Source organism: Balaenoptera borealis (assembly GCF_965194805.1).
Source record: "Balaenoptera borealis genome assembly, chromosome: 12".
Taxonomy (NCBI): Eukaryota; Metazoa; Chordata; class Mammalia; order Artiodactyla; family Balaenopteridae; genus Balaenoptera; species Balaenoptera borealis.
Window position 1 is genome coordinate 25953320 of NC_138869.1, and position 26604 is coordinate 25979923.

General features: G+C 38.7%; 1 protein-coding gene across 2 annotated transcripts in view; it reads right to left on the reverse strand.

Annotated features, from left to right (window-relative positions):
- Positions 1 to 26604, reverse strand: part of TAFA1 (TAFA chemokine like family member 1) — a 781657-nt gene that overhangs the window by 101731 nt on the left and 653322 nt on the right. For both annotated transcript variants that reach the window (XM_082344862.1, XM_082344863.1), the window contains one exon: positions 8112 to 8252. In XM_082344862.1, the coding sequence (XP_082200988.1) occupies positions 8112 to 8252 (141 nt within the window). The remainder of the gene's footprint in view (positions 1 to 8111; positions 8253 to 26604) is intronic.

The window sequence follows — 26604 nt, forward strand, 5'->3', positions numbered from 1 at the left end:
GGACATCAAAATCCTTAGAGGATTTCTTAGATGATGTCTAGATTCATGACGCAATCCTGTTGAGGAAATCCTGTTGTGAATTATATGTCTAAGAACTATAGCTAAATAAAATCACCGTAAGGAGTTGTAATGCATGCGATTTGTATTATGCTCCCCAAACATCCAGTCTCATTACAAAATTTCCTATTTATCTTCTTCCCTTTTGCTGAACCAAATAAAGAAAAGTGGCTAACTAATTGAGTTTGTAAGCCATTTATCACTGAGTATGATAAATATGTAATTTTCCTCTCCTCCCTCCTTAATACTGGGTATTACTAAACTTTTCATCTCTGCATATATTTGACTGATGAAACATTACATTTCAGGGTTTAATTTACATTTCTTCACTTGAGTGATGTTGAGCACTTTTTCCATGTTTACCAGCCATTCTTTTACTGAAAGAGTGAAGTATTCAAGACACTTTCTTATGCTAAAAAATATGTTAAGACCTTTTTCTTATACTGTGACACCATTTTGATTTATTGAGTTTTATATGTTGTGTATCCATAGGCCTGCATGTGCATAGATATTATCTGTAAGAATGCACAGAAATCTGGTAATGACAGTTCCCTCTGGCGATTAAGATGCGAGAGGATTAGTAGGAAAGGGGAGGAGAGGGAGGATTACTCTTATTTTGATCCTTTCTTTGCTGTTTTTGGATACATGTATTTGCATTTACATGAGGTTATTACTTTTATATCAAAGAGCAAATTTTTTCCAACAAATTAATTTGCATATTAACTTGAGAAGAGTAGGAAAATGACTCTGTGAGCCAGGACCATACATTCCGCTGTCTTCAGGGATCAGGTAATTGACATCAATGTGCTAGAGCCAGGTGTATAATAGGGAGTGGTGAGGCCTGTGGGAAACTGGAGTGTCCCATCAAAGAGAAACCAAAGTCAATTTTCCCATGACTCTGCCAACCTAAGGAATAGGTCTGATGGTAGTTTCTGCCAGTGGGCTGTCCATTGGAACTTACTGCCTTAAACTGAAAAAAAAAGGGACACCCACTCCTAGAGGTACGGGAATATCTGAAGACTGAATTCCCACTCTCTTTATTCTGACAAGGAACAAACAGAGAGACAGCCCTTTTATAAGACAGTCTAAAAAGCTTTGTCAGTTCTTATACACCCTTCCTCTCATTCCACTTACTAATGTACACTTGGATCCCTTACATACCTGGGCAGGAAGAGGTGCCAAGTAGGGGAGCAAAAGAAAATTTACATAAAATTCAGAAATTGTGCCTGAAAATGTCACAATTTTACTAATGATGCTATAAAGGACCTTCCTGTAACAAGAACAGTAAAATCTCCTTTCAGCAATGCCTCATGATGAAGCCAGTTGAGCTCAGTCTTCTGTCTATTAAACAAGCCAGAGTCTGCCTTGAAAAAACAAGGCAAGTTTTAAACAGAGATGGTAATGAAGGAACCATACATAGACAGCTACTGTGGCATGTGGCCCTAATCCACTACAGCAATTCGTTATTTTGGTCTTTTATTATGTGTGGACGGCAAATAACAAACGGCAGAACCAAAATAGGTCATCTTCCCTGCCCCCTAAAATGTTAATATGCGTGAATAAAAATAAGGGCTTTAACTTTTCCATACTGTATTTCTCTGGAAGGTCTCTAGATGATTTCCGAACTGCAGTTGAGCCTGACGTGTCCCTGAAATATTATAAATCTCATTACTACCAGGACCTGTTGTGCAGTGTTTGGTCAGCCAGTCTTAGGAAAAACACTAAGCTAGGGGCAAAGGAATTATCAGTTGGTGTTGGAAGACCTAAAAAGCTTTCCTGGAAACAAAAACAAAAACACAGTCCATATAATCTAATACCAGCATGGCTTGAAGTCCATTTCATGGAACATTGGGTCTGCAGGCTATGAATAAGTGTTACATAGGAGAAGCCTCTGTGATCAAAAATGTTTGGGAAATACTGGACTAAAGTTCTGTAAGTTTCTTGTCTGCAGAACTTCTCAGAGCCTTTAATATGCTATCCTATTTTAGAAGGCTAAGAAGGGGCTATATTATATGCAATATTTCTCATACATACTTCATGCTATTCTACAGAAAACTGTTGCTGAATTTTGAATTTCCTTCAATTCTCAGACCTTTTTCTCTATCATGACTGTCTCTAAGGAATACAATGGTATGCGGTCAAGAAAATTTTATTATGTATTTTCCAAAGGAGCAATCTTCAGAAGCAATTTTTATAAAGATTCTGGTACTGGAATCTCAAATAATGCAACTTGAAAAAAAAAGTCTCAATCTATGAAATACACTTTATTTTGTTAAAATTAGTTATACGCTGTGAGACTGAATATAAACAAGTTGTTTGGAAAAATGAATGAAGTCATTTTATGGGTAGGTGTTTTAATATTCCTTCTAAGCGTCCATTGTCTTCTCTCTCTCTTTTATCCCTTTCTCTCTAGTTTCTCTTTCCCATGCTCCTTTTTTACATCCCTCTATCTCACTGACTGTGGGTCTCCTTCCCTGTTATTCTGTTTGTTTTCCTGGGTCTAAGTTTTGTGTATCTTTCCTTTTGTCTCTTTTGCTCGTCTTGGAAACTAAGTCATGATAAGTCAGGAACAAATTATCCTGATATATTGTGGGGGGTTTTCTTCACGGAAATAGCCAGGAGTATGATGCCTTTTTCATTATATTAACTGTACACTGATGGTTAAAAACAAAATAATCTGGGATTTCCATATCTATCAAACTTAGAAAGTTTTGTGATGTGAGCTGGTCTCTTCTTGTTGCTCTCTCTGGTTGGTAATCCAGCCTAAGTAGACAAGAATACCAGGTAAAATCTGCTAGCAATCAGTCATAGAAATACTCACAAGTTACACTGAATGAGAAGGGAAGGCCTATCAACTTATCATGGAGATTTTTCTTAATTAGATTGATGCTAAAAATCCACAGTGAATTAAGACCTCCTCTACTAAGGAGTAGTTGTAGTGATTTTTTTTTCACATATTTGTCTAAGTTGGATATATACATAAAGTACATGAGAATAAAATCCTAAATAGAGAAAACTGCATGAAAATTTCCCCATCAAACAGTCATTTTATCCCCCCCATGCCTTAAACAATGACACTTCAATCTTTCTCCAAAACTGAAACCATTATTTACAAAAATGTTTCTAATTGCTCAATGACAATGACCTTAGGAAGGGTAATCAAGCAACCATCTCTAAGACACAGAAAGGGAAGGGGCAGGTATTGCCCAAAGTATTGAATGTTTCTGCAAGTATCCACATAGCCGGACTTTCTCCTCTCACCCAGATATTTTGGTATCTGGCAAGAAAGCCTTTAGAATATAACTTGTGTTTATGTTTGATCCTGTTTTGCCTGTGTTCGATAAATGGGCGCCCTGGAGTCAGACAGCCCAGGCGGATCTTTGGCTCTGCCACTACTGGCTATCAGATTTCGAGCAATCTTACAGCCAGTCTCTGTGCCTCAGTTTCCTGGTGAGTAAAATGGAAATAATAGAAGGCTACACCTTACGAAGGTGGGGTTAGAATTAAATGAATATACAAACTTGAAGGACTTAGAAAAGTGGTACATGGTAAGCCTTCAAGAAAATGTTAGCCATTATTTTTATTATTGTTATTATTATTACTGTTTATATTCAATTATTTTTAAAACTTTGAGATTGATACTCTTTTTATGCCACTATAGATCAATTAGAATAATAAAGTATAATTTCAGAAGCCCCCTAGAAATTCATTTTCATTTGTCTTACATCATCTACTTGGAAAAATTCTTCCCTTAAATAAATAATTATGTTTGAGTCATCGTCTTCTTGTGTATGAGTATTTTATTTTAAATTTAGTCCCTGGAAAGTAATTGGAGATTACAAAAAGACTGTACATTATATTTTTAGTTGGTCTCAACCAAAGATATTGAGTAAGGTGTCTCCCATCTATTTTGAGTTATAGAAATTAATGAAACACAATATCATGTGAATTCTAGTGTAACAACCTATATTCCCTCAGAGTAGTGCTACACACACATCCAACAGTATAATGCTTTCTAAAATATTTGCAAATGACTATGCCAAAATTTAAGTTGTTGAGTATGTTTTCTTGGTATTTTCAATTAGGCGACAGAGTATCACTTTTAAACTAAAAGTTCACTCCTTAAAAACCTCTCCAAATATCATGTATTATATTTTTGAATAAGTTGCTAAGATGATACTGCAAAATTTATGTCCCATTTTAAACAATCTGGTCTCAGATTGTGAATCTTAAAACAAACCAATATAAGCTTTTTAAAAAATCAAGCTGTGCTTCTGTTTTTAGAAACACTATAAAAAGGCAACTGACCTGCCATTTCAGAGAAAAGCAGATAACAGCAACTGGAACACTTACCATGGGAAATGCACTATGTAGAACAAAATATGTTTAGGACAAACGTGATATATGGATTGTCAACTGCTATCACAGAGAGAAACTGGTTTCTATCCATTCTTAAAATGAGAAAGGGAAATGCACGACACATCATAAATGTGCCAAAGTGGAGGCAATAGTTAGATAAATGGTGGTGTACCCATCCCCCGAAATCCTATGTAGTTATTAACAATAATGTTCTTTACGAGTGTGTATTAAGCTGGAAAATGTTCATATTAAAGGGAACAAGCTGTTGATCAGATAGTACTATAACATTTTAGCTCAATAAAATACCTACTTTGTGAGTTTCTCTTTAATGATGGGTTAAACCTCAAAGAACATATACTTATTTTCTTACAAAGCAACGATAATCTCTGAGCAGTAATATTATGGGTGACTTTAATGTATGGATGTACTTTTGTATTCTTCAAAATTCCTATAATGAACATACATTCCTGAAGAAGACTTACCACCGTTAATGATATCCAGGGTAAATAGTTTGAAGCAGTTCCCACAAAAAACAGTGGCTAAAATGCCTCTGTATTGAATTAATATGAAACAAAACTTCATAAAATAATGTCTGTTTCTAAGCATTACCCACAATTATTAGTAAGATAGGAAATTGATACCATCATTCAGTGAGCACTTGAGAAGAACCAGACATTATGCAAAGCACATTATACACATGATTTCCTTAGTTCTCACCACAACCCCATGAAGCAGAAACAATTATCATTCCCATTTTACAGATGAGGAAACAGGTTAGGAAGCAAATGTGACTTGCCCAAGGTCATTCTATTAGTAATTGGTACAGCTGGGATTCCACTCATGTCTGCCTAATTTCACAGTTCGTGGTCTTAATAACTACACTGGAATTGTTAATTTATATACCCACTTCATATTTAATTTGCATGTAGAGATCTAGGCCATAAAAAGAGTTTTGATCGAAGTAACACATAGACTTTTCCCACACGTGCCAATGGATTCCAAGATTCTGGAGGAGTAGAATGCTATGGAAATTATAAACAATCAGCATAAGACTATAGAATACTCTATACTTTATTGACTTTTGCTCAGAAGACAGACACTAATAGCTCTCCTGCCTAAACCTACCACACCAAAGGGCTCAGAGTTTCCAAAGTCAAACAAACTTGTTCTGAGAGACAAAATGTTACCACTATGTGGCTTAACCTCTCACACAAACTTACAGCCAAATGCCATTTCCCCCTCTGCCAGCATAGACAATGCATTGCCTTTGTGTCTTCCACCCAAATCCTGAAGGCAATCCTATTTCTAGATCATTAGTGATAGAAATGAACTGGAAACAAAATGGAGATTTATAGTTAACAGGCTCAATGCTTTCTTTGGCGGAGACTAGGAGAAATCATCATGGTTTTATAATGTTTACTGGCTTCTAGGGCCAAGAGTTGCTTCCTGTAAGAGGGTGCAATGGCTTTTCTAGTCTAACTGCTTGCCTTCCCTGCAGTGGGGGTGCCTTACTGTTCTGACTGTGATCTAGAATAAGTAAATTATCATGGTGCAAGTTTCTCAACCTCAGCTCCACTGACACTGGGGGTGGGATAATACTCTGCTGTGGGAGCTGTCCTGTGCATTGTAGGACGGTTAGCAGCTTTCCTGGCTTCTACACACCTGACACCAGGAGAACCCCTCTAGTCGCAGACACTAATGTCTACACCAAATGGCCCCTGAGAATTGGCCTGATTGAGAACCACTGATCACAGTGTATTCTTAAACCTGGATTTTTCACATCATTTTAAAAACAGCTTGACCTTCCCATGGTACAGAGTGCCCTATGAGCTTGTCCCTTTGGGTGTGGCCGATTGGGCAAAGATTGACAGATGACCCAAGCTGGGTCAATCACATTCAGTCTTTTTGGGGAAGGCATTTAAGACACAGGAAGTGAGTCAAGTATACTTGGGCTATACCATGATGCTGAGTGAGATCAGAGTTGGTACCACAGAAATAAAAGCTTCACACAAATCCCTAAGTTGTGGGAGAGCAAAAGTTAAAATCCTTGAAGAGGGAACCAGTCTACAGAGAGAAGAATGAGGGAAAGAAAGAACAAAAACAAAGAAAACAAGAATGGCAGCTGCCTAAATAGTTTATGAATCCTATGAAGTTTGGCTGAATTTCCTGTAACTGGGTTTCCCAGGATTCCTCTATTTTCTTAAAAAAAATAATTTCCCTTTTATTGGTCTAGCTTGTGTGTGTTTCCTTTCTAATCACCTCATAATTCATAATGAAAATACATAACATGAGTCAATCTAGAAGGTGTCCTTCCCCCTCTGTATCTAGAGGTAGGATCATGGACCCTAAGTCAAGAGATTTAGGTTCTAATTCCTGCTCTGTGACCTGAGCAAGTGAGTCACTTCTCTGAGTCCTGATTTTCTTACGAAGAATTTGAAGATCAGCTCACATCTGGCTCTAAAATTATGAAAGATAAAGATGGGGAAAGATATTTGTGATCCCTTTGAACTTTGGACTCTCTGTTTGACAGGCATATAAAATTGTTTAAAGATGGTGGTCAAGACTTGGAATTGGAGTCAGTTACTTTCATCTCAAGCGTTAATAGAGCTACAACTTATCAATCATGGGACCAATGGAATAGTGATTAACCCTTCTAAGCCTCAGTTTCCTTCATGTTTAAAATGGGAGGGAAAGTGTATCTGCCCCAGGGGTCCCCGTCTCCAGGTTTTCAAGTCCTTTTCATCCACTCCCATGCTGAACAGATAGGGTTGACTTATATAACCAATATGATATTGTGAAAACAATGAAGGATAACTTCTGAGCCTCTATCATAAAAGAAAAGGTCACTGTGGCTTCTACATTGTTCTCTTGGGTCACTCACTCTGGGGGAAGCTGCTGCCATGTTGGGAGGACACCCAGCTCCTTTGGAGAGGTCCATGTGGCAGGGAGCAGAGGCCACCTGCCAACAGTTCCGTGAACGAGCCAGCTTAAAACCACCCTCCAGCATCAGTCAAGCCTTCAGATCTTGACTGAAACCACAGAAGGGACCCTAAGCCAGAACCATCCAGCTAAGCTAAATTCCTGATCCATGGAAACTGTGAGACAATGTTTGCCTTTTAAAGCTGCTAACTTTTGGGGGGAGGGCATAAATTGTTACATAGCAATAGATAACAAAGATGGGGGTGTTGGGATGAGTAAATAAAACAACACATTAGAAATGTTTAGGACAGGGTTTGGTACATGGTGAACTCTCAGGGCACTTCTATCTGTTCATGAATGTATGTGAACCCCTAGAGCAGTGCCTGGCATATAGTATATGCTCATTAAATATGTGTTGAATGAATGTTAGGTATTATTTTTTTACTACCATTATCATCATCATCATAATCATACATAACCTCGATCCAAAATCAATTCCCAAATGAGTTGGACCCTCAAAATTATAGACTTGAAAAGATTCCTTTACCTTATCTTCTCTACACAATGGTCAACCAACAGCTATTTGAAAATGCCAAAACCAGAGAAACAAGAATTCAAACTCTATGCGGAGGGCTGGCATTTGTCTAACTTTGCAGCACTTTGGATGCACCTTCTTCATTATCCTGAACCATATTTAGATGAAACAAAACATATATATTATGCACAGTAACGACGCAGATGAACTCCTAGAGAGAGGGGTAAAGCCAGCTACTTACCATCGACACAGGAAGGTCGGTTTCTTGTCGTTCCAGCCACTTTCCCGGGTAGACAGGAACACTTGACTGTTTGTGATCGCTCCTCAATACGGTTCTTATTACAACATCTGTGCGCAGCGATCACTTCACATGTCCCTCCTTCTGGCAAGAGAGAAAGAATCAGGACACTGATTAGAAATAATTCAGTGGGCATTCAGGCATGTGAGGGTATGTGCGAAGGGGTTGGGGAAAGTGAGAGAAATAAAAGGAAGAGTTTCTATGAGGTACAGTTACTGTGGGATTCTCTCCCATAACATGTATATATACATGCATACAAGATTATGTACAAGGTATGTCTCATCTTGGAGAAGACAAGCATCACAGCAGTACTCTTTAAATGCAACAAAGAGCACCAATGAAGAGCCCTCAAGAGGCATACAGGCCCTCCGGCTGTATGTACGGAGAGGCAGCGGAGTAGCGAATGCCTGGAGCTAACACAAAATAAAGATGCTACCAGATCTAAATGCATTATATTTGGGGAGCTCACCCCTGTGTTATCTTTGCATTTAGAATTCTCTGTGCTCCTACTAATGATAAGCAACAGACACTCCAGTGGTACAGAACCTGCAGTGGTGAGAAAACTGCCCAGAAATGAGCTCTCCTTCCCAGCACCTGCTCCTCTCAAGGGGGATGAATAGAAAATCTAGTTGTGCAGTCATTTCCCCAGTCCAGATCTCACCCAAAAGTGATAGAAAGGATCACTGGAGAACATCATCATGTGCTTTAGATGGAATCTCAAATTACAGACCGAGGCATATGGTTTCACTTAATCGTTACAGGTCAGCCATGCATTCGTCAGAATTTAGTGGCAACTTAGGGTATGCCACTGTCTGCTAGGTTCTTAACAGATGCTCTACTGGGTGTGTCAAATGTCACTGAGATTCAGCTGGATCTTTCCAGCCCGCAGGACACCAGCTAAGCCAGTTCTCCAGGGACACAAAAGATACTCCAAGTGATCAGAAACCAGGAATTAACTTTCCTAACATCAAGTTTTACATTCAGGAAGGATGGTCTTCATTTGACAAGAATGGACCCATAACATTTAGGACCCTTGGCATTTAGGATTCAGTTGGCAGTAATTCCTCAAGCATTTATGAAGCAACTACTGTCTACAAATTACTATAAGGGATGTGTGTCCAGCCTGTACATGGTGAGCACTTAGGAAACATTGAAAAAAAGGAGCAGAGGGAGGGAAGACAGGAGGGAGGGAAGAATTTAAACACAACACCATCCTATCCTGGGGCACTGGTCTCCTTGCAGGTTATTGGCTGAACATGGCAAGCGTGATCCCTTTTGAGGGTTGCTCTGAAGAACAGTCTCGACAAGCTGAACTAGGTACCACCTAGGACAGTCTTCTAGTGGATCTCTGGCTCATTCTCACCTCTTCCATATCTTTTCCCAAATGTTATTTTATCGGAGGCACATTTGACCACCCTACTGAAGTCATAATTCCCTTAGCCAGCACGCATGATCTCACTTTGCTCTGCACCATCCCCCGTCCCACACTCCACCACCAGGGTACCTGTAACTTTCAAATACAGCATATAATTTATTTATTTATTGTACTTATTGTGTGTTCCCCACTGGAATGTAATTTCCTCAAGGACAGGTATTTGTATTGTTTTCCATTAAACATTGTATCATTATTAGAATTTCAAAAGTACTTTTAGTACATATTTCGTTTAAATGGCAAAATTGTTCAAAGATAGAAATAGGACGATTGTTATCTGTACTTTTTAGTGAGGATGCAGACTTAAAGCAGCCAAATGACATAGCCATAAAACTAATGGTGATAATAATAGTATTATAGGAGTTAACCATTTATTGACTCTTTACTGTGTAACTGACATCATGGTAGATACTGTATAAACCTTCAATTTACTATATGCTCTCGAAAGCCCAATGAGCTTATGATTACCTTTTACAGAGGAGGCAACTGAGATCGAGAGCAGCTTAAACACTTGCTCACATTTTACTTAGCAAGTACCTGGCAGCATCCGGACCAGAATTCAGATCCTCTGACCCCATATATATGTTCTTTCCCCAGTCCCACCCTGGCACCCATACTGCCATTCCTCTGAAAAGGGACTGGGAATTGACAAGTGCTCCATTTTCATTAAAACCCTGTAAATAAAGTCAATGACCCCAGACCACATCTTCCTCAGGCTCACGGATGATGGATTTGCACACTGGAAGCCAGGGGTGTTGCTCTAAATAACAAGCTCATCTGGTCTTGACAAGTTGAACTATGGCTCCAATTACACCTGCTGCTCAGGTACACCAATGCGGAGCCCAGAACCAGGTCTCAGAGGACCACAGGACCCTGCCATTTAGAAAGTCTGATTGGCCCTGTCATACCCAAATCTCCTGATTCCCAAGGTTTACGCTTGTGACTGACCTACCGATAGTCAATCAGAGAAATTTAACCTCTCAATCTATTCTAACTATGAAAGCCTGGTCCACTGACTTGTAATGACAAAAAGAAAATTAGATCTTTGATAGGAAAAGGCTCACATCTGCGGTCCTTTGATCAGAAGTCTTCAAGTTATGCCTAGTGGGGCTTCATAGATTATCTGAGGGGGCTCAGTTATATCACTGGAGGAAAGGAGCAAGCAACTCTAGATACTTTATTTTTAATATTCAGTATAGTACTTCAATGTTTTATTTAAATGTTTATTTTAACATTCAGTGTAATCCTTCAAAGGAGTTCCTCTGCTAAGGAAAAAGTGAAAACAACTGTACTTTGCTGATGATCAGCTCTAAAGCTAATATCAAATGACATGTATTTATTGGATAGATGGATGATGGAACCAGATGAAAAATGAATTACAAATCTGTCATGGATTATTGCACAATTATTTAACATGGAACTTACAGTTTTTCGAGAAGCTTAGATGTCTTTGCTACGGTAGTGTATAGCAAGCTGGTAAGATATACTCCCCCTTTCCAATTTCTATGTGTTTTTTTATTTCTTGGCTATATCAGAAGCCCACATTTATTTGGTCCACCCAGGACATAGTGAGAGGCTGATCAAATTCTGTGAAAAGAAATACATTTCTGGACTTCTATAATAACCACAGGGATAAAACTTTTCAAGATTCTCTGGAACTGACTATAGTCTTATTTACCTACTGGCCTCATCAGCTGGCTGCTTCAAAAAGGAGACTGGAAATCAAAATTTTCCCAGCTTTGGCCCCCATGAAAGGAAAGAGTTAGGTTTGTCATAACCCTTTCTGGAAACTAGAAAATTGTTCTTTTAAATCTATTTTATCTACATTTTAAGAATTACCTAGTGAACTGTCCTTTCAAAACTAACTGCCAAGGTTATTGCCGAATCATAATGATAATATTTGTCATGTAAGTGTCTTTCAGTCTTTGGCGCCAATGCCAGTCCATTCTAAATTTTATCTCAATCCAAGTCAAAATGATTTCAAGATGATCTATGGCCTCTCAAAGCAAAGTCATTTAAGTGCTCAGAAAATTGAGCTTTCCTTTCTTGCTTATGGATTTCTGGAAACTCGCTTCTTTTCTGGATTTCACTCACCATCTGTAGATCCAGCAAAGAAGACAGGTGAAGTAACCTACTAGCTAATGGCAGAGAATGTGTCACAAACATAAGCCAGTGTGGAATTTGTCTGTGCTATTCAGACTTTCTAGGTTGCTGCTTGTATCACCACCTTGTCTATAGAAAACACACCTAAGATGAAATATAAGAAATTAGCCTTCTACCCTAAATCTAGCATTGTAAGGGGTCGCATTGTTCTTCCAGATTAGAAGGTAAATACAGTAATTATATGACTAATGCAGGCCAATCTGAAAAAGTTACCTGTGTTAGATGGACATCAATTTCCCACTTCTCCCTCCACGCAAATTTTTAAAACAGTGGCATTGCTTCCCGCTCCCCTTGCCCAGGTTCCCCAGATGGCAATGGGAGAGTCCCCCGCAGGGAAGCTCCCCCGGGCAGCTCTCCACTTCCCCTGTCTGCTCTTTCTTTTGGATTTGTCAGCGCTCTGAGTACACTATCAAAACCGATTTTTAACAGGAAGAGAAAGGTCCTACTACCCAAAAAGAAAAAAAAAAAGACAGCATTTCAAGATTATTTCTGGCAGCAGCAACACTCTCTGAGCTGGAGAAGTTAAAAAAAAATGCCAAGTCCAATATGCTCCCAGCAATGATCCCTCCTTCCCAATTCAGTGCATCACTGTCTTGCCCTGTACAAGTGTGGAAACACAAGAAGATGAATTGCTAAGGATAATATTTCTTTTAAAACAGAGTTCCCACAGATGACAATTACATGTCATGATGGAAAGGGAGGATGAGACTAGGAATGATTGGCAGGCAGATGGCTAAAAACTTGAAGGTTGGCATCTATGGACATCTAATAGAAATAGCTTATACCAACCTACCTGATTGCTCTGAGATATAAACTGGGTCAACCATTTAAAAATGGGCACTTGTGGGAGATTGCTAAGGTCTAATCCTTTTCATCTGCCAGGGAATTTGACGTCCAGTAGCATATTTTGGTGTTGATGGTTTCATGTCCATGACCAAGCATAGCCAATCAATTGGAAATTATCACAACACCAAGTTTTCTGGGAAAGAAGATGCTGGGTGAGATTGTAAAGTTGAAATGGAAGAGAATTATCTTTTTTTTTTTTTTTTTTTTAAACTTAAGTCTAAACTCTGTATTATGGGGGGAGGTGGGGTCCCTGTATTCACTATTCAACTCTTCTTCAGGTGGTCTCCTTGAATCAGATTGTAAGTTAGATTTCCCTGCTATATGATCCTACAATCTCACATAATTATCCCATAATAATATTCACAATGCATTGTTTTGGCATTTTTAAAGAATATTTCACTTTTCTTATCTCTACAAGAACAGCAAGTTTTCTGTTTCATTACTCTATTACTGAGCCCATGTCTGGCCTATAGATATTTGCTGAATGAACCTCTTCCCCAAAGACTAGCTTTTGCCCCTGACTGTATGCTCACTTAAGTAAGCCAGACTTTTCTTTTATAGCATGTCTCCTAATTGGAATGATTGGTTTACTAACTGTCCATCTTGTTGGGCTGGACACTCTTGTGATGGCAGGGACCACATCTTGTTTACTTCTTTATCCCTAGTGCCTGGCGTAATATTTGACATTCACACATTCGCTAAATTACTGAATAATTAAATGACTGAATGAGGGATAGAAGGAATAAAGGGAAGAAGCAGAGGAGGGAAGAAGGAAGGGAAGGATGAGATGGGAGAATGAAAGAGAAAGAAAGAAGAAACTAAGAGAAGAAAAAGAAGAGAAGAAAGACTGACTATAAATTAATCCTCTTTGGGGAACTTTTCCTGAGTATCCACTATGTGATCTTTTCAGAAAATAAACTTGAATGATAAATGTAGCTTTTGCAAAGAAGTGACCTTCTAATACACCTTCCAGAAAAATCAACTTGGAACTCTGGTTTGGGGGAGAGCCAAACTGTACAAAGGAAAAGCTTTTCATTCTAAGTGAAATGACTGGAAAATGAAATAGCAATTAAGAGTAACCATAAGGAAACTTCAGTCCTCATTAATAGTTAAGCCAGGATATATCTGCTTATAGTCAAAGCCGACTTTTACAGGACATGAATAAAATGTGATTAAGGAATGTTAAGATTGACATGATAATACGGATCCTTGCCTTTTCACTTTATTGCAAATGGTTCTTTTCTTTAAAAGCTGTTCAGTGTAAGAAAAAGCACAGGTTCTTTGAGATTCACTTTTGTAGGACTTCTTGATCAAGGCCTTATAAATAGCTCTCTTGGAATCTATTGTAGCGGACGTCAGGAATGCATATTTAGGACTGTGTTAAAAATGCTTTATTGACCCAGTGGAAGCTCCAAGTGTCTTTGTAAATCATTGACAAGAGAGACACTGATGGATCTTTAAGCATGTCTTGGTCAAGGAGGGCAAAATGGCCGCTTGATTTTTTTATGTTTGAGATTAAACAAATTACCATCTCCTCTGTCCTAGGGTTCTGGGGTATATTCAGGATAGGCAAATGTAGGAAAAAGAAACAAATTCTGGGGCAGACAACCATGTTTTAGGCAGTATAGCATAATGAATAAAATAAAATATTGTAGAATCAGGGCCCCAAAGTTCAAGTCCTAAATCAGCTTCCTGTTTTTCTCCATTCTATGTCTCAAGGTTCTCCTCTGTAAAATGTGGATAATAATAGCATTAACTTATTAGGGTTGTTTTGAGGACTAAATGGGTGTGAGAAATAAATAAGTACAGACAAACTGATTATAATAATACTTGGCTCAAAGTAGGCACTAAACTGTATTCTGCTGTTAGTAATACTATTGGGATCATTATCTTTGACTAGATCAGAATTATTTGTGGAAACATATTGGACTCTTCGAAATTTTTTCCCTCTTTTGACCAACATGGACCATTCCCCACACCCATCTCCTTACTCTTTCCCCAGGCCAGTGGTGGGGGAACAACATTTAGACCTCACCAGTCCCTTGAGATAAGATTGTTAAAGGTACTGTATACTACAGTAAACTCAACAAGCATCCCCTAGATTTCCCCTTTATAGTTTTTAAAGAAGAAAATGGCTCAAACATTGGATATGTTCAAACTCCTACTGTAGAAATCATTTTTAATAACTGCTCTAACAACATGGAAATATATTTTACTCAAAGATATACCAATGAGGTTACAAGAAGAACATTCTTGAATCTTTACTGATCTTTATATACTACAGAACTTTTACTTGTTTCCAGGCAGGATGCCTTGGATGGCATTAGGGAGGGGAACCCAAGTAATGGTTTGGGTATCAGACTGGCATTGTGCTATTCTCAGATCTGCCGGAGAATCTGTGTTAAAATAAGGCTGAAAATGTAACATCTCCTCCTGTGTATTTCTTGCCCCCAAATTTGTTTGCCTGATCAGGATCTGCTGTCAATCCATTGCAAATTAATGCAATCATTGAAACAGCTTATTGCCCAGTAGGGAAAGCCACTGAAAGGCTGGGTGGGACATTCACCCTGGATGTTGATGTAAGTTTCTGGTAACTAAATCACAGTACCAGTGCCCTTCAGCTTCCCTGGGTTATGATCTCAAATAAATTAATCAAATTCTATTATGGTGATTAGGGAAAGAGTTGGAATGAAATAAGGCTTAGAAAGATAGCTATATCCACTCTTCCCCTCTAAGTGCAACATTCTCAATCTAAATCCTGTTAGGATTTCTCCCAACTCTATCCTTACACCAACCTCACTCATCCAGCTGGGTGATAGCTTATCAGGTTTTCCTTTTCTATTGCTAGCCTTCAAGGCTGAGAGCAATATGCAAACAGTTCCTTGAAAAGAAACAGGCAACCCTGTTTTACAGAAGCCACACCTCTACGTATATTAATTTCTTTAAAATTACCTGAAATACTGACATGAAAGGTTGATTATATTAATATATAAATGTTATTTGAAATAATCAACATCATTTGAGTTACTAGCTGGGTGACTTGGAGCAAGATGTAACCTCTAAGCCCTGGTCCCTTGTAAGTAAGATGCCAAACTTAAGGAATGTTGGGAGGATTAGAGATTGTGTATCAACAGTAATTAATACACTGAGCAGCACACAGTAGGTCCGCTATAAATAAGAGCTGACATTCTTCTTATTGTTAACCTAAAAAATGAAACCCAGTTTCAAAGACAATACTGGAGACAGTTACATCCGACATGAGTTTTGATGGAAGGACAGAATTGTGAAAGGCTGGAAAATGGAGGCATTTACTTTTCAAGCTCCAAGACCCCCCGTCAAATGTCTGAACTGTTTGTGCAATGATGGGTGGTCGAACGTGCTTTCTCCTTTGCATCCCTGCCTCATCTACTCTTATGTCTTTATTCATTTTTATTCTGTTTCTTCCTGATATTTATTTAATGGCATACAAGCTGTAATATACTCTGAAAAGGAAGCCCAATAATAATTATAAACTTTAAAAAATTCTCTTAAAATGAGATTGCTCTATTATCTCGCATGGGTAAGTGTAATGGATGTTAAAAGGAACATGGGTGGTGATGATACACTATCTCCATTATTGAAACGTGAATGGACAGCAGGCAATGTGATGACTCGAAATCCATCACCTCTAAACCATAACTATTTTATGACATTTTTTCCTCCAGCTAAACAAAAATACATGCTATGGAACAACATTCCTGAGTTGGCCTAGAAGCAAAGACAAGAAGATCAAGATACAATTTGAGATAATCTAGGGAGAAATGACTGTGAAATACTATCCCCTGAAAGAAACATTTTCACTTTAGGTTCTGATGATCCCTGGTGGGTCCTCTTGCTGAGTCTTAAATTGATCTTAAATTCTAAGTCTTTACATTGGTACCCACAGGAGAACCACATGAAAATCCATAGACATTAGCTTTTACTTCCGTCTATGGTCTAATTACTCTCAAACTCCTAGGTGAGTTATCAAGTGTTATGGAAATCTGTTATACAAACAAAATTAGCATTTTGCTTGTGTCTATTGAATTCTATTATTAAGGGTTTTGTAAGGCAGTGGTCTCTACGATATCAATGGCTGGGACTTTCCTAAGTCCTAGAGGATCCATGTGTGGTAGGATGGTTAAGAGCATAGCATTTGAGATTGGATTTTGGAGCCATACTGGCTGCATTTAAATGCTGCCTGCACCCTTTGTGAGCTGTATTATCTCAGGAAAAACATTTAAGCTTTCTATTCTTAGCTTCCTCATCTGTAAAATGGGGAAAATAATACTTTCATGATTAGGTTGTTGTGAGGATCAATGAGTAAACACTGGCAGTGCACTTAGAACAGTGCCTGAAGTATAAGAACAAGGCAAGTGTTTGCTATTAAGAGTCTTGCTATTATTAATTTTAGCTGTTGTGGCCATTAGAGCTTCTCAATGACTATCTCTGGCTCTCTTCCTCTGGGCTTATGGTAGTTCCTAGTTCCCCTGTGGGAGGTGGGTCCATATGACTATTTCTGTGTTAAAGGGAGTGATGTGTGACTTACATACCAAGATTTTAATTCCTTATGGAAGATTCTCCAGGGCTCTCTTCCTGCTGGTGTGGTAACCAGAAGTATTTTAGATCAGGGATCAGAAAACTTTTTCTATAAAGGTCCAGGTAGAAAATATTTTTGGTTTTGTTGGTCATCTGATCTCTGTGGCAACTACCAAACTCTGCTATTGGAATATAAAAGCAACCACAAACAATACATAAACAAAAGTGTGAGTGTATGCCAATAAAATATTATGTATGGAAACTGAAACTTGAATTTCATGTAATTTTTAGGTGTCACAAATATTCTCCTTGTGATTTTTTCCCAGCCTTTGAAAAACGTAAAGATCATTCTTAGCTCATGAGCTATAAAAAACAAATGGCGAGCCAGATTTGGCCTATGGACCATAGTGTGCCCACCCCTATTTTGGTTATTAGCTGCTCCAGCAGTTCTAGTTCCTGGGTAACTCCTCCAAACACAACCCCTCTGATGAACCACAGTGGGCGTGTTGCTTGATCAAGAAATAAACCTTCATTGTTTTAAGCCAATGAGAGTTGGGGCTGGTTTGTTATCTCAGCTTAATACAGCCTAATCTGACTAATATATTATTCTTTAAGATGATGAGAATAAAAGAGGTATATTACCCCCTCAAGAGTGCTTAAATAGGTTCCGTAAATATGTTTAACAATAACTAGGGTGGAACGATTCCAAGGCTTTTACCCGGGAAGTACAGTCTTTCAAATCGATGCCTTCCATGAAGAACTGTAATGAGATAACAGCTGCTCAGCTTCCTCCTCTGTGCAAATACATCATCCAAGCCAAGGATCTGGCCCTTGTCATCTGGGTGTTTTATTGGTTTAGCTGAGAGGTAATCATGAAAGTATATATTTCTTTATATCATGAGATAGTGCCTCTCCTCCACAGCCACAGAGATCAGAAAACACACATTTAGGGGAAAGAAGGCAAACAGAAACTGTGATTTGTGTTACACATTGTAGAAGTCATTAACTATGACTCAGGTAGAAAAACTTATTACTTCTCTTTTTGACAGTGATGACAATTTAATAGTATTTGACTCTACCGAGTTACATAAAGCGTCCGGAGGCATTGAAAAAGACTGTTTATCAAGATGATAAACAAGGTTTCATTTCCTTCCTGTCTGCATGGATGTGATCAGAAGTCTAAGGCCATCCGAAATCACTTAGTCTGGCCACCAGGCAGACGTTAAGCTACTTGGGACCATCTGCACTTGAAATGAGCTTCATTTAATGGACCTGCTGGATCAGGTCAGCACTAAGGAAGGAATGTTTGCATGAGTACATGAGCACTGGGGCATTCAGTATGGACTTGGGGGCTGAGGGAAGGGTATTAGTCCTACTAAAACCCTGCTCTCTGGGAATCTCATACTCACTAATTTCAAAACATACAGCCAGTTTTGCCTTCTGATTTGGGTAAAGCAGGCTGGATAAATTCTCAGCATGCTGGGAATAGAATGAGTTTGTGTGGGTGAGTATAATAAAAAACACTTACAAAATAAGTGTTTGTTCTTAGTATTGTTATCATTATTATTAACTGTAGGAGTCATTAATGCCATTAGTCAATTCTACTCTGTAGTAGTTCTCTATTCTTTTTACCTGCCCAGCAAACACTCCCACTTCTGCTGGTGACTGCTTCCTTGTTTTCCTTATGGAGCCAATGGCCTTGTTCCCCATTCTCAGCTCATGGGGTTTTGAAGTTGTTGGTTCTACCCCTGATCCAGAAGAGGGCACAAGACTCAAGACTAGCTTAGTGGATTATGCACTCTCTAGGGACCAAGCGAGTGTTACAAGGGCTGGTACCTAGCTCAAGCTGTACACAGTGAGATCCAATAGTAAAACATTTATTCTTGGGAAAATATAGTTTTTTTTTCTACAAGTGTTTCTGATGAAAAGATATAAATCTGGAGCTTGCCACTATCTTAGTACCATGACAGAAAAGTGTACAAATGAATGGAATCAACAAAGAGGGAAGCCAAGTGGAAAAGCGGAGTGCTTCCTGCCATGATTGTTAGTGCTACTTGATATAGCTGTACCTGAAGCTGGTAGCTGAACTTTAGCCAAAAAACACTTTATTTTAAAATTGAGTTTGAATTATTTTTTCTACTAATTGCAATAAAGAGTCATGAAGTACAGTTATACTAAAGGCATTAAGAAGATTTTCTGCAATTATCTTTTCTTCTTTTCTATAAATTTTATTATATGGAGGACCCTATGGTAGGTACCAAAATTAAACCAGATATCACCCTATCTAAATGCCACCTCCTGAGGGAAACCTTCTCTGACTTCCCTTATTAGGTCACTCACATCTCCTCCCTCCCATTCCAGACTCTCAGAGCACTGTGACCTTTTCCACTTCAGCACATCCACAACTGAAAGTTTACATGTGTTTGTTAAATACTTTTTATCATTGTCTACTTCCTCTATTAAGTAAAAAGCCCTGTGAGGCAGGGACTATATCTGTTGTCAAAGATCATGTTATCCTGAGTACCCCTCACAAGAACTAACTGGGGAAAACAATGTTGCACACTCAGTACTTATTCTCTTCTTTTTCAAAGAGCTAGATCAACAATTTTGATCAGAGTGGCTATACACCCACACATTCAAAAATATTTTTCTATTCCTCTTACAGCTATGATGGACACATGGCAAAGTTCTTGTCAATGAAATGAAAATATAAATGAAAATCTGCTGAGGCTATCTAGAAAGACTTTGCTTTCCTTACATAACACTTGCCCCTTCCTATACCGTATTTTGCTTCTTCCTGTCCAAAATGCAGGCTTGAAGGCTGGAACTACAGCAGCCATTTTGTGCCAGTGAGAGAAAGGAAGGTCAAAGTTAAAATCACAGAGATTTTAACTTTGAGAGTGTTGGGTAACTGAGCCAAAGTCACCAAATGAACCTCCAGAATTTCTATTACACGAGAAAAAATAAATGCCTGCTAATTTGCTTAACCTAGTTGAGATGTCTATTACCTGCAATGAAATGTAGTCCTGATATATTGGTACATGTTACGATTTTGATAAATACTTTAAAAATATATGAGTAAATGAAAGGAAGGAAGTATCCTTGGCTTCAAAGATCTAGTCAGAAAGTTAAGACAGAAAATAAAAATGAATAATTCAAAGTAGAAAGTAATAAATGTCATGAGAGTGTAGACTCTCTCCATTATTGGAGTTTCTGAAGAATTAGAAGATACTACGTTTATCCTAATGGATTCAGGAAGACTTGTTGGAGTAAAAGAATTTGATTCAGGACTTTGGTCCTTCAAGGACGATTTGTTCTTGTGGTGATAGGAGATGGACACTTTTGGTTCAGAGAATAGGGTAAGCAAATAGCTAAGGATGAGACCTGTGACAGACTCTAGAGCACCCCCTCTTCATGCTCTGTCTAATCCCCTCCCCTTAGTGAGGGTGGTACTTTTAGAATATAGACTATGGAACAGAGTAGAGAAAAGGTGATAGGCTGTCACTTCTGTGGTTAGGTTATATATGTGGCAAGGATGATGTGCTATCACTCCCATAATTATCTTTTATCTCTATCTCTATCTGTACCTCTGTCTGTATCTGTATCTTCATCTCTATCAAGTCTTGTTAGCATGCATTAGAGGGACTTTATTTTCAGTGCTGGCTTTGGAGAAGTGAGCTGCGAGAGGGTCTGTGGAAATGTCCACATGGCAAGAAATTGCAGGTGGCCTCTGAGAGCTGGGGGGTGGCTTCTGGTTGGAAGTCATACAACAGCAAAGACATGAACTCTGCCAAGAATCTAAAGGAATGTGGAAATGGGTATTTCCTCAGTGGATCCTCTGTGGGGAGTCTATGTGTCGGTCAACTCATACCCACCTAGTACACTTTTCCTCAAATGTTTAGGGATTAGTTGGGTAATTTCAGGTAAAAATCTCGACTGCATTTGATATCAGATCTCAGTTACCAAGGATATCTAAAAATCAACTGCATTCATAAGATCTAAACAAGTATGAAACCACACATTTTGGTCTTCCCTGAACAATCAGATTGATCAGGGAAGAAGAGAATGTAACAGTTTTACTTTACTGAGACAATTCTTTGTTCTCTTTACTGTTGTGAGGATAAGATAATGGAATATCACATTACAGGGGTTCAAGTGCTGTTGGTTCCTTAGAGGTGGAATAAAAAGCAGAAGCAATGAAGTTCTCTTAAAAATCTCACTTATGTAGACTTTGTTTTTGGAGATGCACTTTGGTTTTGTGATTACCCTGAGAGTCCTTGGCTGTAATATTGGCTTTATGTCTTACTAACTGGAAAATTTCGACATGTCACTTAAACTTCTTGACCCTTAATTTACTTGTCTGTAAAATGGAGGTAATTGTAACTATCACTTTCTGTAGTTAAAACCTACTGTTTCTGCTTGCCTATGTTTCATTCTCGCTTCTGAAAACAGCATGCCAGGTTTTCTTTGGGAGTAACAACCCCCACCTTATTTTTAGCCCATGCAGGGCAGGTGAACAAAAGCTCCAGGGGTGGGATTGTGACCTAGACCTGGCCAAATGGCACAGTCTTTCCACAGCCACAGAGATTGGTCTGCAGATGGGCTTGTCATCCAATTTGGTTCAATCAGACTGAACCTGAAGGCTAAGTGGAAAAACTGAAAAAAAGTTTTCTTTCTGTTGTACTAGAAGATGCAAGCTGAGCTTTTCAGAGATCCTGTGTGAGACTGAGCTGACATGGAGAACACTGGAGACAAGTGATAGAGAGGGACCCGGCCCTCATGATACACTTGAGCTGCTAGATCCAGCACTGCTGGCTCTACCTCTGAACTCTTTCTTTAAATGTGCCAGTACGTTATCTTCCTTTTATTGTAGTGGCTTTAGCTATTCAGAATTCTGTGGCTTTTTTTTTTCATGCCACATCTCCAGGTCTCTGACAGCAACTGGTATCCAACGGTTCAATTCAATTCAATTCAGTTCAATTCAATTCAATTCAATTCTGACACTACCTGGAGTTAGTGCAGACCCCACCGGTTGAAGGGCTCAGTCCTACAACACTGACCTCACTTCAGACAACAGTTGCAAATGGGGTGCCCAAACCTCTTGTCCTTCTGCTGAACTTGGTGATAAATTCAGGCATTCTCATGACCTCTCAGGTTCAATAACTTGCTAGAATGGCTCACAAAACTCAGGAAGGCAGTTTACTTATGCTTACTGTTTTATTATAAAGGATTTAGCTCAGGAAGAGCCAAATAGAAGAGATGCATAGGACAGGTATGGTCGGGGTGAGGTGGGGGTGGGAAATGTAGCTTCTGTACCTGCTCCAGGTGCTGCCACCTCCCAGCGCCTCAGTGTGTTCAACAACCCAGAAGCTCTCAAAACCCTGTCATTTTAGGGAGGTATTATTACCTGGCCATGATTGATTTAAATGACTAGCCATTGGTGATTAACTCAACCTCCAGCCCTGCTTCTCTCCAATTCTTTAACTATGCCTTGGTCTTTCTAGTTATCAGCTCTGGTCCTGAAACTATTTAGGGATCCCTGGTCATCTCATTATTGTGCAAAAGACATTCATAACTTCAGAGAGCCCAAGGGTTTTAGCAGCTGTGTGCCAGGAACTGGGTACAAAGACAAAACACCTTCTATGATTGTACATTGTACTTCATAGAATCTTTGTGAGAACTGAATTTAAAAAATGGATAAAATGCATTTGGTTCAGTGCCTGAAATATAATAAGCACTCAAACTGTGTGGTCATTTTTGTTACTATTACTGTTACCATAATAATAATTATCATATTCTTTACCATGAAGTGACTGGAATTTTATTTCACTAATACATATATGGGTCTGCAAGAATTGTTGACTATCTCTAAATTTACTGAGAATGATTGGGAGAGAGAATCAACTAGATACTGATTTTCTGAGACTTCTACTGCAGGAGAAGTCCAAATAACTCATCATATTGATTCCTAGCAATTGATAGTTAAACAATCATGTGAATTGACTCATGGCCGACTGGATTGCTGAGCCTCTGTTGTTAAGAAATTCCAAACAGCAGAGCCATGAAAGGATTGGCAAAATATTACAGTGAAAACTCCTGGACTCAGTAATCTACCAAACATGAGTTCCAATCCCAACTTTAATGCTTATAAGTCATGTAAAACAGATGCATTTCTTAAGCTCTCTGAGCTTTGTAAAATGGGGTTGTAAGAACACCTTCATTAGATAATTGTGAAGAATAAATAGAGTAATAAATATGAACAGCTCAGTACAGCTTGACTCAAATCGTAAAACTTCATAATCATCATTGCTTTTGATGTTTTAATTATACTGACTGATATGAACACACTAGTTCAACTCTAAAGTGATGTAAATTAGACCTTAACTTTTTTATGACCAAACAATATTGATTAACTGTCATTTAAGCAATGTAGAGGCAACATGTAGAAATAGATTAATTTAGACTTTAAGTTATTTAGACTAAATGAGAGAGAAATTTTCCCACCTAATGTAAAAGAACGCCATCTTTCAGAGTCTCAAATTATGCCTTTAGATAAGTCATACATAAAGAATGAGTGACCTTGCAGTGAGAAGTCTGTAAAAAAAAAAAAAAGACCATTCTTCTTTGGTTAGATGTCAGTTTGTCAGCAAACATTTTATGAGTGATAATCTGAACAGCAGAATATGGTTACTGAAGTTTGAGTTCCCTGAAGAAACAGCTATGTAAGTTAATGATCATAATGAAACGACATTAGAGAAATGCTGCCTGAAAAGTACATAAATTTCAACCTAAGGCTAAAGTTTTCTTCTTCACAGCAAATTATATTCAGGTTAATGGGGTCAACATGAGAACTGAAGCTATTGAGTAGGCCTAGTCGTCACGTACCAAATTTCCATTGCACTCAATAATGCATGAAAGTCATTTGGAGGGATGCTATATCCAGACCCTCTTTGTGAGGCAGGTCTTCAGAGAAGAGTCTTACAGAAGGAATGCCTTTCTTCCTTTTACCTCCATAGATTCGCTTAGACCTTTGTCTTAGCCTAGAATGTCTTCCTTCCTACTCAATCACTTCTCATCTTCTAATCTCTCACTCCTAAACTTACAACTTCACTTTTACTTTTGTTCAGCATGTCATCTTTGGAAGCTTAGAGAAGTGATATAAAACAGCAGTAAAGAGAACAGATTCTGACCTTTCAGAGTGTGGTTTTACCCTCAATGCTGGGATTAATTTAACTGTGGAATCCTTGATAAATGACTCTAAACAGTCAGTTTCCTTATTTGTTAAACGGAGTTAATTTTAAAAAGCACGTAGAATATTTAAGTCCATGCACTCTCTCACTTCGTCCCAGCTTACCCTTCCCCCTCCCCGTCTCCTCAAGTCCATTCTCTACATCTGCATTTTTACTCCTGTCCTGCCCCTAGGTTCTTCAGAACTTTTTTTTTTTAATATTTCTTATATATGTGTTAGCATAAAGCAATTATACTCCAATAAAGATGTTAAAAAAAATTAAAAGCACGTAGAGGAATAGCCAAAAAACACATTAGGTCAAAATTACCTTAGGAAATCATGAACTCCTTCTTTAGACTGGAGAGATACTAACAGAAGAGGAGGCAATAAGAGTTAAGAAGAAGTGGAGGACAGTTGACTCCAGACTGCCATCCCAGGCCCATGCCAGGGCATTCCCGAGAAAAATCACAGGAGTTAGCATTATGTAAATTGCTATTAATTTGTATTGGCTCTAGCTGTCTTCTACTTGACCATGTGTGGTTGAACTGGATAAGTTCAGTGCACGAAGAGGGGCACTGCTGCTCTTTGTGTTGGCAGATTACAGACAGAATCACTTTGACTCTATTATTATTATATTTTAAATTTCAGCAATAAACATTTTGTGGAAATTTTTTTCTCTTTACCATGTTATTTAAGTACCTACATAATATTCTCAGTTTTGCCTTTTGGTTCACAAAGCCTGACCTATTCCCATCTTGCCTCTGAAGGAGATGGAAAGTTTTCCCTTCTTTCCTTGTAGGTTCTTTGGCGAGTCTAATAGTTAAATTGACATAAGGCATATTAAGAGGAGAAAAGCAAATTTAATTTCATATGGCCGGGAGTGCATAGAAATGTGAGACTCAAAGGGCAGCCAGGTAATTGAGGCTTCAAAACATCCTGAGCTAAGGAAAGGGCTAACGGTCTGGGGGTGCAAAGGGAAGGAAGGCTATTCAAAGGAAAATGAGAGGAGATGTTTGGAAAACAAAAGTTGCCCTGCTTGGCAGGTAAGTTATTTAGGTAAAAAGGTATATCTGGTAATAGCTCTCTTTTTGATACAGGCCCCCTTTCCAATGTACATTTAGGCAGTTAATGGGGACGTAAAGAACTTTTCCTGAATCTGCTGAGTTTTGATTGCCTTAGCTCAAAATAATCCTTAGGCCAAAAAGACATATTTTGGGGTAGCAAAATCTGCTCCCCTTCACCCTTTACAGGAAAAGTTTGCTGATTCCTATTCTAGGTGAATTCATACTCCAGCCTTTCCTTAGGCATTGGATAAGTGGATCACGGACAGAGGGAAATTAGCATTTTTACCTCTTGCCGCATAAAGCCTGATCTGCCCCACTCTTCCACTATCTCAGAGAGTGTGCCTGAAGCTGTGGCAGCACTTGTGACCATTAACACTGGTAGATCATAGTGGTTTAACTTTTCAGACTTCAATTGTTTTAATCCTACAACAACCCTCAGACTTAGTTACTGTTATTACCTACTTTGTAAATGGAAAAACTGAGACTCAGCAAGACTTACTCAAGGGCACAGTTAGTAAAGATTGGAACTGGAACTCCAACCCAGGTCTTCCATCTACAGCCATTCACAGTAGTGAAGTGGTGCAAAGTTATCTGTCCACTTTGGTCTAAAATATTTTTACACTTATTTTGTGTAGGGTATGTTTTGTCTGGTTGTAGTGGGGAGAGGGTTGGGAGCTACAGAGCACAGTGAGGAAGCCATGCTGGAGTGGAAAGGAAGATAGAAGTGAATGTACAGAAAGAGGCATGCTGTTGGTAAACGTTTCCAGAAATTCAAGTAGAAGAATTCAGATTTTTACACGTCCTTATTTTAGCCAGCAGTTCTAGGCAGTGGGGCACGTATGGAACTTTCATCTGTTCCTTTACATGATCATGCACTCATTCAACAAATATTCTGACAATCAGCTACTGCTGGCCGTCACTGCGAGGCAGGAAGATACAATGTAAATATCTCCAACGTATTTGTAGTTTAGTGGGAAAGACAGACAAAGAAATCCAATACAATAATGTAAATGCTAAGAATTTGGTTAGCTCCCAAAGGGAACCTAAGTACAATTTGGTGGGGGTGGGGGGGGAGGCATCTACATGTCTTAAGAAGCTGAAAGATGAGCAAGATCTTTTCAGGCAACAGGGCAAAAGAGAAATGAG